Raw genomic sequence first — 13,470 nt, 5'->3', positions numbered from 1 at the left:
AGTAAAAGTTGTTCATTTTAATGTAGACGTTTATTCTCTCCCGGATACTGCAACCGTTTCAGGGTGGATTGCATAATTCGTTTGCAAACTTAAAACAGAAACACTGCTGTGTTCCGAACAAAAGTTCGCTAACAATGGACCATTAGTACTTCTGCTGGTGTTGGTTCAACGGCCAGCTCAAAGGGGCACATAACAAAACGTCACGTCTTTAACTTAGGTCCTGTCCCCGCGCTCAATCCGAAACATAATCTGCCTCAAGTCCACGTCACACGGGCCAAGTGTGATGACGTCACAATGTTTGCACTCTTGCAGTTTAAACATCAGTTCAAGTTCAATGATTTGTGTGTAGTTTTTTATAGGTGTGGCTGCATTTGGTGTTGATGTGTGCGTGGCCGGTGCGCCAGGGGGCGCTGCGGTACGCCAGCTGTGCGCTGTGTTCACGCCGCTCCCGCCGCAGTCGCGGTCCGTCAACGGGCGAACTACCACGTGGTCACTCCACGTCCTATAAATCAAAAACTTTCTTACGTCAAATCAATGGATATAACCTAACACGCGCGTTTAGGATATTAAGAATAAAATGTGATTTATTTGTGTTGACGTCGGGATGGCCTTTTGATCACTTATTGATGTGTGCAACAGTGACGTGCTGTGCTGTGCCAATGATGTGAATATTTTTTCTGTGTTGTGTTGTATAAAAAAAAGGAGTTATGAGTATCCAAAAGTGTTTGCTGGATAATTCCAGCAGGATGATCAAGGCGATGTCGACTGCTAAGTCGAGCACCAGTGAAGTGAAGATGGTATGTTGCACTTAGCACTAGTTTGGTATGATATGCGACCTTGTATTGAAAGGAAAGCCGTTGTTTTTAGGTTATTATTCAGCAAAACATTACAAGCGAGTAAAGTTTTGTTCGCATTATCAGAGTTTGTGTGGAGAATACGTGACAGTTTCAGTTGTTTTGTGCCAATTGAACGGTTCAAGTTAATTAGTGTTGGTTACAATATCGATAAAGTATAGTGGCGTGTTTGTGTGTATGTTAAATTACGTCACGACGTAATATGTCTCGAGTGAATGCAATATGGCATTATTGTAAAACAAAACATTACAAAAATTACCGCTTTGTGGAAAATTCAAACTGTCCAAAGCTGGTGGAATTTTTCTCTCATTGAGTGATCTTTTAATGGACGAGTGTCACCTGCCTTGTGACAATGTAGCTAGTCGTTAATCATTGAGCAGACAATGTTTATGTAAAATACATATGTTTACTTATCTAAATACATAGGTGCGCTATAAAATTGACCACAACGAGCTAAGTAAATCGTAGTTCTGGTATAGTAAATGTTTTTGTTACTGCACTGTGGTTCACAAAATTGAAGTTCGGACAAAAAATGCATCGATAAGTCGATGTGAATAATTGACAAAAAATACATAGGTAAACTTATTTTAAAACTACTATAGGCGACTTACGTGCCTGTTGTAAGTAACAATATGAAGTGAGAATAAATACGTTTATTTTTTTTAAGTGTCATTTAAAACTCAGTCTAATAAGAATTTTGAAATATTGAGGAAGCCTTTTTATTTTAAAACTCATAAGTACGTACATGCAAATAGTGTGACGTCAAATTGTTGCAACTAGGTTAATTTTATCTAAGAACTTGAAGAAAGGAAGTTTACCAACAGATTCTAATATTTCCAGACGAAATTATCGATAAATTCGAATTAATTACTTCACCTACCTACCTATATGACGTCAATTATAATGTGACATACATCTAAGGGTGGTATTATACTTATCAAGTATCTTGGTCCAAAGTTTTTAATAAGCATTTTTAAACATTTAATCGTGAGAATTGACCACGGTATTTGCCCGGGTAACTGGGTTGAGGAGATCAGATAGGTTGTCGCTCCATGTAAAACACTGGTAGGTACTCAGCATACGGTTAGACAGGCAGGCGACCCCAACATAGTTGGGAAAAGGCTCGTGAGGTGATGAATTGATCACGATATATTACATGAAGATATTTTGATTAAAATGATATTTATAATTGATCAAATCTCGATGTTTCCATTTAACGTGATCAAATTAATCTAAGTAGGTATATTGGATCAAGAGAGTGTTATACCAGCCTTAGTTAAGTTTGTGAAACTACCTATCAACCTGTCAAATCACTACATAAATCTGTTAGTTAATGGATTTAGCCCATTATAGATCAGTCATCCCACTTGATCTTGTCAGTTAAGATAACGGCTTCTAATTAAATTGCTATTTACCTACTTAGTTATGCACTAAATAGCTGTTTTCTAGCACAAACTAAGAATATATATGAAGATAGGTAGAAACTAAAGGCTTTATGACGAGTGCCTTGATTATTATGTGTCATAAAAATATGTATATTTTGGTTCTAACCATTCATGAACTCGATTCACGGCGACCGTTGTTTCACAAACTTGCATAATCGATGGGAAGCAAACAGGCATTGATTCAGCAATTCTATTAATCTTTGGTAGGATTTTAACTTACAAATAGCTGAAGCTAAAAAACAATGAGGGTCTTCTCAATTTTTTCTGCCACAGGGTGGCGCCACGTATGCGTCTGGTCCAAACAGCTGTCAAATAGTATGGAATTGTAGGGTCCGAACTTATTGTTTATTGAAATTCTGTTATATTGGAAGTGTTATTGATTTTATTATGGACTACGGTCAGAATAAGGTTTCCGAACTAAAAATTGAGCTAAGAGAGAGGGTGCAAAAGTCACTGGTACTAAGGAAAAGCTTGTTGAAAAATTTGTTAACACAATATGATTTAGTTTTTTTATTTACTCAACCGCAATAGTAAAACAATAATGCAGTGCTTTAATTATAAAATAAAAAAAACACTAAAATCGTTCACTATTCATAGTAAAGATAAGCACTTTGACAGTTACCTGGACCTGACGACTCGGTGCTGCCACCTCGTGGACGCTATTTTAGAAAACCCTCATTAATGAACGCCTCATTAAGACTACCATCGATTTAACCCGTCAATGAATTCCTTGAATACCTATCAAAATAGTTTTAATCCTAAAATAGATTTTAATCATTGAAGAGACGCCAAAGTTTTCTATCACGACACTAAGCATAATGGCAAATAGTCTTTTAGGCAAAACAATGAGTATAGACGTCTGACATCAGAAATACCTACTTAGTTTGAACTAATGTCAATCAAACAATAAGCCTTTGAAATCGTTAAGGTTAGGTTGGAAGAAGATGTTTTATAATTATTTTTTAATCTTGCATAGGCTTCTTCAAACATCTTTCGATAATTTCTATCCCTACCAACTCTCCAGTTTCCATCTTGTTCTTTGAGACAATGTTGTTTTACTATTTTGGTCTGCTTTTCTTGGTTGCGTCCTATTAAATGATTACTGACTAATTAATTACTGAAGGAACCAATTTTCTCCGTAGTTGGTCAAAAATATACCTCCCGTTTGTAGTTTTTTTTGCGTAATAAGGAAACATAAGGTGTATTTATTTCCATATCTCATACCAATAGAATATTTTATTAAAGGATTCATCCATTAATCCATTATTATCAGTGACTCATTGAGAGGTTCTGCGTTTTGGCTACGTACTGTCAAAATATGGTGTAACACGTACGAATAAAACAAAGCCTTGCACCATTGAATACAATTTCAAACTAAAATGACGAAAAAGATTCATTCCTACTAAAATCATCAAGTTAAACTGCCATAGAAACACAATGTCAATTAACACTGGCTCCAACTGTGTTCTGTAATGAATCGCAGCAACCATTGTATGAGGAAAAATAGTTCATAACGTTCCTATCTATGTTACAGCAATTACATGTTTTTCGTACATTTATGGCTGTGTACATTACTGGATTATTTTGTCCTCATTGTGGCTTTTTCGACGGCTTAGTTACACGAATTTAGATGTCATTTCGGTTAGAATTGTAATAGAGCAGATTGGATTCGTCTGATGCCCAGAACGATATATTTAGGATTTGTAGAAACGACACACGTTGAGGCATTACGAATCATTGTCTTCTCACAGTCTTATTTCGGTGATAGATAACGAGACTTTTTTTGCCGTTATAGGGTTTGTAAGAGTCCACTGTGCATAAAATTCAAATCTATCTAGGGTTACATCAGTCTAACATAGTGACAATAAAAGTTTGTGAGTGTGTCTGTATATTTGTTACTTCTTCACACGCAAACGGCAGATTGGATTTAGATTAAATATTCGCCAGTGTTATAGGTTGTACATCAGATTTACAGGCTAGAGTTCCCTAAAGAACAGGGTAAAATCGCTATTAAAAATAGCAAGATATAAATCTTCGCACAGGCATTATATTATTATAAAATACATAGAGCAAGAATTTATAAGTTCCCACCTGACCTACTCCATCTTTTATTTATTATTTACAGAGATGTTGTGACCTATTCATTCGGAAACTTATTACTAAGTTCAAAAGGTTTTTCTTAGTAAGTAGCTTTCAGATATTAAATTCCGAGTAGGAGTCTTACCTCTCCTTATGGCAAGAAGATCATTCAGTACATGAGATTTGAATATAAGTATTGTGAAGACTTTGCGTATTTAATTACAGCATAAGTGGTACGCTGTATTATTATAAGACGTTACAAGTCCACATAGATTTATTTTTATGACTAAACAAATATAGATCGAGTAACATTGAAGTTTTATGTCCGTTTTTACTATTTGATGTACATTTTATGTATCACTGTATAAAATATTATGTGAAAAATATTTTACTACACTGCAGAGTACCAAGCTGTATGTGGCAGATGTTATTTCAGAATAAGTGCATTTTTCGACTTATCTCGAGGAGTTTAATTAAGAATTTTCAACTGACCTTTACTAACCGACAGATTGGATCAATATTTTAGACATCCTATCAAAAAGTAACTATTATATTCACTTAAAGAACTAGAATAGCAAAATTGGTATGACACAACTAGGTTTTGAGGATTTGGCCGATCAATAGCGCAAGGATCCATACTCAAAACAAAATCTATGATAGAGTGAGAGTGCTCTTATACCTCTAGTATAGCTGGATCCAGACAGATAAGAATTTACGAGATTTTTATGACGAGACTGTCGAAATTTCTATCGAGATAAAAGTGCCTAAAAATAGCTATGTCGAGTTATATCCATAATCCGGGTCCTCTCACAAATAAGCGTGGGCGGTATATATGTTTTAGCCCCAAATAATCTGCCTTCATTCGTACACCGAATATTATGACCTAACAAAATTATATAAGAAACCTAAAACGAAAAGTGTGTAGCAACAATTTTCCCACGATTTCAGAACATTAGGTACTTAAATATATTGATACCTACAACGTTTTTGTTGATATTCTGTATCTTGAAATGTGATCGACACATGAAACAAGAAACTTTGTGTGATGCGTACCTTATTGAAATTAAATGTCAATATCTGCAAAATTTTATTTAGGTTAGTGACACAAGATTTTAGCAAATTTTATATAAACATTTGTTCTAGAATATGTTTTGTATAAAGTGAGTGATTTTTAATGTTTGTAAAATAATTGGAATAAAAATGTACCAAAATATTTTGTCCGAGAATAACTCGAGCTGCGACCACTGGGTGCCCCTTGCTAATGTAGCGTACGTAAATTGGTCAGGGATTAATAATGGTGACATAATTTATTGATTATTTAGGAGCTATTTATCACTTAATTAAACATGTCCACGTTAATTAGGCTTAGAGTATAGACTTTTAAAATTTTAAACGGAAAATGGGAAAAAATACGTGATTTTACGCTACTTCAGTCTCTTTTTTATAAAATGACTACACTATCGAGGAAGTCAAATCAGCAAACCGCTTTTTAAACTTGCTTATTTCAAGAAATATGTAAGGTTTGTATTGTAACAAATAGGGATACAAAAACGCCTTATGAATAACAATAGCAATCAACCGCTCTGGAACGTGAAAGCTATTAAGAACACCTTTTATCAACGTTACCTCAACATGAACTTTGTAGAAGGGAAAAATATATTTTTTAAAGTATAACCTGAATGTTTTATAGTACCTATCTATTGTTTACCTCATTATTATGGCTCGGGAACGACCTTTGTTTAAAATGAAGGAGCAAAAGAGATTTTTTAATCAACTGTTTGCAGCAGCCGCGGAAATCCTTCATGGTTTCACCTTGCTCTTGTGAAACTAACGATATTGAATAAAGGTTTTTAATACTGTATAGGTATGACGCATTATTTGACACTAGTCTCTTTGTTTTTTTTTCAATAAGCCTATAAGTTAAGAAATAGGTCACCCGTACTCAATAAATAGTGAAAACATAATAGGTACCTATGTTTTTTTTAAGTAACATCAGAATTGTGAAATTGATTGAAAAAACAATACTTGCCATAACTGTCATGTGCTTATTTACGGTTGTATGTCCCACGGAGTACCTACTTTTTCAAAAACAATATTTTAATCAATAAATCTATGGTCTTAAGAGAGTGGACCACAGAGTTCCAGCTCAGAGCGCGAACCTATTTTAAATCTATGGTTCCAACAGTGGGCTTCCCCTGCCTTAAATTATGTAGTTGATGCTAACTTTACTTGACTATGCACTTATAAAATAAGTATATATACATACTTAGGCAGGAAAACTTTTATCAAACATAGAAACAATTCATCTTACTTTTACAAACGTTTTTGTTCAAAGAAGGCGTTATTTGTGGTTGTGACGAAAGATTGCAGTGACGAGGGTTCATGCTTGACGCTTTTTTCAAAAGCTGGCCTTTGCTTTCTTGAATCTTGATGAAATGGAACTAGCTTGAAGAATGTTTGAAGTTATTTCGATTAAGTTATTTGAACATTTTATTATTTACACAGCTTACTGGAACTCCACAACCGCAAACGTAGCTGAAAGTTAAATTATATTTTCTGGAGTATTTGGTTAAGTCTAATTTCACTGGAAATTGGCAATGAAGAAAATGTGTCACATGAATGATATACAGGGTTACTTGTAAGTAGTGCGCATCCTTTCATGAGGTGATAGTATAGGTCAATATGGACAAATTTGACCATGGGATACACTGGTCAAAAGTTAACCCTTTTCAAGATAATCGAACTTCAAGGCACTTGCACTTGTATGAACATATATGTAACAATCTAAAACCCAGTTTTGTAGCATTTACTTAGCTTTATTATTGAAATATAGTTTGTGAAATCACTTCCCAGAATTTCTTCATTAAAATTGTTCTCAATGGAGGTCCTAGTAGTAAGGTAAGTAAACACACTTCGCGAAATTAATTCCCAACATCTCAGGGGGTGTTATTGAGTTCGTCAACTATAGGTACATATAGGTATAGGAATACAGACTGCGCCTGTAATCAAGTATATTAATTAATTATTCACGCGGGCCCTGCACGACATCTCTACTTTGGTAGAAACATATGGCTGAATATTGTGTACTGTGCCGTTAGGACATATAAGAGAGTACATAAGAGAGTACATTAGAGAGTACATACATAAGAGAGTACATAAGAGAGTACATAAGAGAGTACATAAGAGAGTACACAAGAGAGTACATAAACTTTCGATTATTTTGCTGTTAGATATTTCAGCTTTCAAATGTTTTTGTTCGTGATATGCGACGTGAAGTCCTTATGAAAAACAAAAAGGTTTAAAATATTTGATTCATCTATCAATCTTGATTTTCAGAGTTACCAACAGACATGTCTTCAATTGAAATCTCCTTTTAATAATTCTCATGTTTAGGTAACTGTGATTTATGAAAATTGACAATTAAAATTAAACCTGCAATTTCTTAAATAGTTATTTGTTTTACTTACTAATACTGTTAACTTTTGATCAGTATAGAATTGTGTAACTAATTATAGGCAACAATATCAAATTAGGGAGGGCAAAATTGACCCTATGTGCAATTTCAACGCGAACTCAATACGCTGCTATAAAATATTCAGCAACACTATTTCAGCAAACAAAAGCTTAAAACATTAATAAAATCCCGTGGTGTGTAACACGGGAAATCAAGTCGACGGCTGTAATTAAATTAAATATGAATAATTAACTGTAGCCTGCACGACCGCGCCTCTACTGAGGTGTAGTGCTATGAAAACATACGTCGCTGTAAACTGAACGGTAATGCTTAGATTCGTTGATTATTTGAGGATAAATGAGGACTAACTCTTGTCAGTAGCTTCAATTGGTTACAATTTTGCTAATTTGATTAGGTTCTTTAAAAGACATTTGTGTTTTTTTTTCATGAATTATTATTTAAGAAGGGTAAGTACAGTAACATCATTAATTTATGGTCGGTGACAATATTCGGAATAATTACTTATATCTACGATTACTTAAGCGTTCCGATGTTCTGTTTCAAGATTCTCCTTTTATAGTTGACACTTTCTGCCCAGTAAATTGAATGATGATTTGCAAAAAGTATGGATGGAAGATGTCTGTTTTGTACCCTTGAATTATTTCTCTAGGTAGTCACTAGTCAATATCTCATATCTGTACTCATACTGCATAAGTATTCCATTATATTTTAGGATATTATGTCCTCACAAGTCCAGGTGTATAGAAATGTCTACCTGTGCAATTAGTTACGGCTTAATATAAGCCATAATACCTTCGGAGCGACCGCCATCTTGGTCGGACAACCCAATTAGAACGATACTGCTATAGAAATATCTTTGTGTTACTCTGTGGTGTCACCTGTATCTTAGTTGAATGGAATTCGGGAATTATTGATTTGATATCATAATATAGTATACTAGCCGTTTTACCGCGGTTGCACCCGCGTCCCGTGGGAGCTACTGCCCGCACCGGGATAAAATATAGTCTATGCTACTCGCAGATAATATAGCTTTCTAATGGTGAAAGAATATTTAAAATCGGTCCAGTAGTTTTGAGTTTATCCATTACAACCAAACAAACAAAGAAAGTTTTCCTCTTTATAATATTAGTATAGACATATTAATATGTACATAGTATACATAGTCAGATTTTTTTCAGATTTGGGTTTAATTAATTCTTTCATTTGGGAAGATTTGGGGGCTTCCATTAAAGTCTATAGAATTGAATACACACATTGGTAGTTTTCTCTCTCAAATGTCAAAGTTTGTTTCACAGCCGATTTCTTCACCAACAAAAATTTGAATCTTAAGCAAAATTACCACTTATTACTTTCTGGGTTTTCCTTTTGTTGTGTTGATGAACAGTTCCTCTTAAGGATGTGGTATTTCAAGCATTTGTCAATGTAAATATGCTTAGGCAAATTCAAATATGGGTTTCTGTCTAGCTATATCACAAAACCACAAGAGTGCTTTATAAAGTCGATTAATTTGTAAACAGATATTTTGGAGATAAGATGCACCAAAAATATTAAAAATATTTTTCTCCAAAACACGAATTATACCTTATTACACAATATACGTAAAGTACTTATGATTGTCCGAGTTAATTTTTGAAGTGGCTTTGCAAACTGCTGTTGCTGTTGTCTGCTTTTCGTTTCAAAATTAATCTTAGTTTTAGTTATATTGTAAGTATGTGAAAAGATTAACACCACATTGTAATCGCAGTCAACGCCATTAACTAATAAACTAACACAAATACACAACCTATCCGAACGGTTCCCGTTTCTCACAGCTACGAGCAGTGGCGGCCCTAGGGGTGTGCGAACTGTGCCTTCGCACAGGGCCTCGCGCTTGGGGGGGCCTCGCGCTGCAACCCACACTAATATAAAAAATTATAATTAAAAAATATATATCTGGTCCAAGAAAAAAAATATGCATTTTTTCTTTATTTCTAATTCATTCTGCGTTTATTTTTTGAGTTCTCAATTTAACAAAAAGTTGGAACACCAAAGTAACAAAAACTGACTCTGGATCCAGTCACGGATTCTTTTTATTTGTGCTTAATTCCGAGTTTAATTTGAGAGTCCTTAAACAAACAATTAATAAAAATTCGCGCTCGCTACGCTCGCGGCTGTTCACTTGTCGGTGCCGTTCATTTTAACATGATTAGAGTACTTTTATGTCCCAAAACTCAAAAATTTTACCGCTCGCTACGCTCGCGGCTGTTCACTTGTCGGTGCCGTTCATTCTAACATGATTAGAGTACTTTTATGTCCCGAAAATCAAAACATTTTCGAGCTCGCTGCGCTCGCGACCTCACCTTGCACTATTGTTTATTATACAAGTTTAGGTGCTTTAGTGACCCAAAGCTCAAAAATTTTTGCGGTCGCTTCGCTCGCGGGGGCTTTTTTTTCCACTTAGCCGAACCTAGAAGGTAGCGCCGCTTGTAAGTCCTTTTATTAACAAGAAAATAACTCCTAGCTCGCAACACAGACTTTTCACGTAGGACAAAGGGCCTCGCATAGACCTGCCGCACGTAGCCTCGCAATGGCTAGGGCCGCCGCTGGCTACGAGACAGATGAGCTACATCTTTATACACATAAACTAAACGCATGTACTAATAATACCTACCATGGAGTAAGAAACGATGAGAGATTACGGAGATGCAGCTAGGTCAGGCGCCTTCTTCTAGGTCAAATACGTACGGTGGGCATGATCAAAACGATCACTTATAGTTATCGGCACAAATCGTGAGCTCTGACCTTTACCTGCGCAGAAGTAATTTATTGGGTTCCTTTTGTGGTATGAAGTGAGGCGCGGGCGCGGGCTAAAGCGACGATTGGCCCGAAGTGCATCGCGTCATAGCCGTCACTCGGGATTAGTTCTTTGCTAATAAATCACTTCTGCGCAGATGTAGGTCAGAGCTCAAGATTCGTGCCGATAACTATACGAGTGAACCAACGAGGCGCACGGGTTCTTTGAGACATCTGTCAACGAATTTTGGTATTTAAAAATAAATATCGGGTCTAAGAAGGCGTAAGTATAAGGGTGAAAACAGTAATGTTCCTCGTCCCCCGGTCACCCGTATTTAGGCGCGCTTCTTTCTTAGGAGATATTTTCCGTTACAGCATCTCCGCTAGTCATTTCGTTTTCCACAAATACTTGCCGTAATTTATAAAAAAAGCGTATAGAATATCGTATTTTCAGAACAGTAAATAGATATTTTACGTAGTTCCAGTAGTATATTATTGCTTTGGCAGCTAGATTACTATATGACCGCATAAACCACCAAATGTTTTACGTACAATGATTAACGGTTTTCTAAAAAAGAAAGATTTGTTGCGTTTGAAAATCGAACGTTCGTTTGATGCGGTTGCGTAGTTTTTTGTTTGTATAGTTTTTTTTTTAATAACGTATGAAAACCTTTTTTTTTATTATAATGTTAATGTCAGATTTACAAATTAAAAACTGCTTCTAACGAGTACGTGCACAATATTTGTCGTTATGTTTTCATTTGATTAAATCTGATAAAAAAATATTGAATTTTATATTGGCTTAAAAAAAATGTAGTTTCATACCGCAGGCATATTTTAGGTTGTTAAACAAAATCTACGATGCTACAGATATTTCATAAAATAAAATTGCAATGTTAATTTGCTACTAAAGAACAACGAGTCTCTAATTTGGACCTACATAGCTTGTTTTCTTTTTATTAAAAATTGCTGCTGGCAGGCTGTCCAATTCCAAATTTAAAATTAAAATGTCCAGACATGTAAATTGGACGTGAATAATATAAGACCTAAATGAAGGTTTCAGGCTCAACGCATTACAAAGAGATAATTAAAAGTTCATCACAAAAAACCCTAGCGAATTGTTTAGGGTAACCTAATAATTTGGCCAATTAACCTTTTTATTATTTTATTAACATTACGACTGCAATGATGCCTAAACTCTTGAACTAGGTGAAAAATCATCTGTCTTTCATTTGAATGAGAAGGAGTTATTTAGAAAAAGTTGAACTGGTGGGACGTAAGCAACGGAGTTTCTTGTTGGTTCTTTACTAATACGACGTAGAACACTCACTAGACCATACTAGTTGGAAACTTATTTGACCTTCCATATGAGCCACCAAATATAACCGTCCTGTTTTTTTGCACCGTGCCTCTAAAATAACGGAGCCAATGTAAAGTTAATCAATTGACCATGCAGTTTTCAATTTTCCGTCTTTCAACATACTTCTGTGCAAAATAATTTAGTACTTAAAATAAATCAACCACAACAGTCTAACCAAGGGTTTGGGTTGCCCGGGTCACTGGGTTGAGGAGGTCAGATAGGCAGTCGCTTCTTGTAAAGTCAGGCACTCAGCCGCATCCGGTTAGACTGGAAGCCGACCCCAACATGGTTGGGAAAAGGCTGGAAAGACGATGAACTTCAACTTCACACTCGCTAAATAACTATAGTAAGTTCAACTCAGTCGTGCGCGCGGCCTTATGTGTGGGTAACCCTTGTACATATACAGTGACTTTGTGTGCGTGACAAGAGGTACAGTCGGGTACAAATAAAGTTATTTAGGGGTTGTATACGGCTGTTTAAAGAAAATCAGTTATTACTTAATTTAATGTTTATTTATTTATAATGATTCTGAATGGATACTTGAAAAATAAATGATGAATTTTCAGATTCGCTACTCTCACCATTGTCAATTATAAATTTTGACTACATGTCAAAATGTCTATAGTATTCTTCTTTTTTCTTTTGTACATGTTGATAAGTATTACCCAACACCCCTTCATCAGTTTGACTTAAACGTTCATTTATGAGTTTCATTATTTCCGTCTTATTTTGGTCGACATTATGCGAAGCAATATTTTTTAAAATTCCCCACACATTTTGTTTACATTATTATACTAGATTATACGTCTTTTTACATTCTTAGTCCACATTTTTATTTATTGTCTGCGTACCCCGAGCCCCGAGCTAGAAAATATGTAAGAAGTATTTAATTCATCGTAGATATTTCACCTCATTTATTTCTTAGATACTGTCAATGTCAATTTGAAAAAACGTATGAGAAAATAATGGAAAACTGTAAAATGTAATAATAAAAAGCTTTGAATGTTTAATTTTTTGAAACGCTTCCTGACTCCTTAAACATTTTCTCCGTGAAGAACTAGACATTTTCGTAAACGACTGTACCCATAACAAAAAGCGATAAGAACACGTCATGCTCGGACGACGTCACTGTCACACGAATGAAAGTTGTATATTTACAAGCCGACGCACACATAGGGCCGCGCGCAAATCTGAGTTGAACTATCTATAAATACTTACAATAAAAATCGTTAGAAAAATTGCCATGTTCGCGACAAGGGCCACTACAGGTGGTATGCGCACGCGCCGCTATCGCATTGTTTACACTGTGCGGATGCGTGACATAAACATTCGCTCGGGTGGTCTAGGGTTTTGTAGATAACAAAAGTAATAGATGCATATCAGCTGTGAGACCGATTGTGTTTGAAAGATGACCCTGAAGGGTTCAGTCGAGTTTGGTTGAATTAAGATTAATGCTAAAAGGTTATCATATTATTTGTGACTCTC

At 35.3% G+C, this 13,470-nt stretch overlaps 1 protein-coding gene across 1 annotated transcript in view; it reads left to right on the top strand.

The window, feature by feature from the left end:
- Positions 1 to 356: 356 nt before the first annotated feature.
- Trpm (Transient receptor potential cation channel, subfamily M) overlaps positions 357 to 13,470 on the top strand; it is a 234,964-nt gene continuing 221,850 nt past the window's right edge. The window contains 1 exon segment of the mRNA XM_064038311.1: positions 357 to 797. Within this exon segment, the coding sequence (XP_063894381.1) occupies positions 708 to 797 (90 nt within the window). The 5' untranslated portion in view covers positions 357 to 707.

This window comes from Helicoverpa armigera, chromosome 15, assembly GCF_030705265.1.
Source record: "Helicoverpa armigera isolate CAAS_96S chromosome 15, ASM3070526v1, whole genome shotgun sequence".
NCBI classification, from domain to species: domain Eukaryota; kingdom Metazoa; phylum Arthropoda; class Insecta; order Lepidoptera; family Noctuidae; genus Helicoverpa; species Helicoverpa armigera.
The sequence above is the reverse complement of the archived record's forward strand: the minus strand, read 5'-3'. Positions and strand labels throughout refer to the sequence as shown.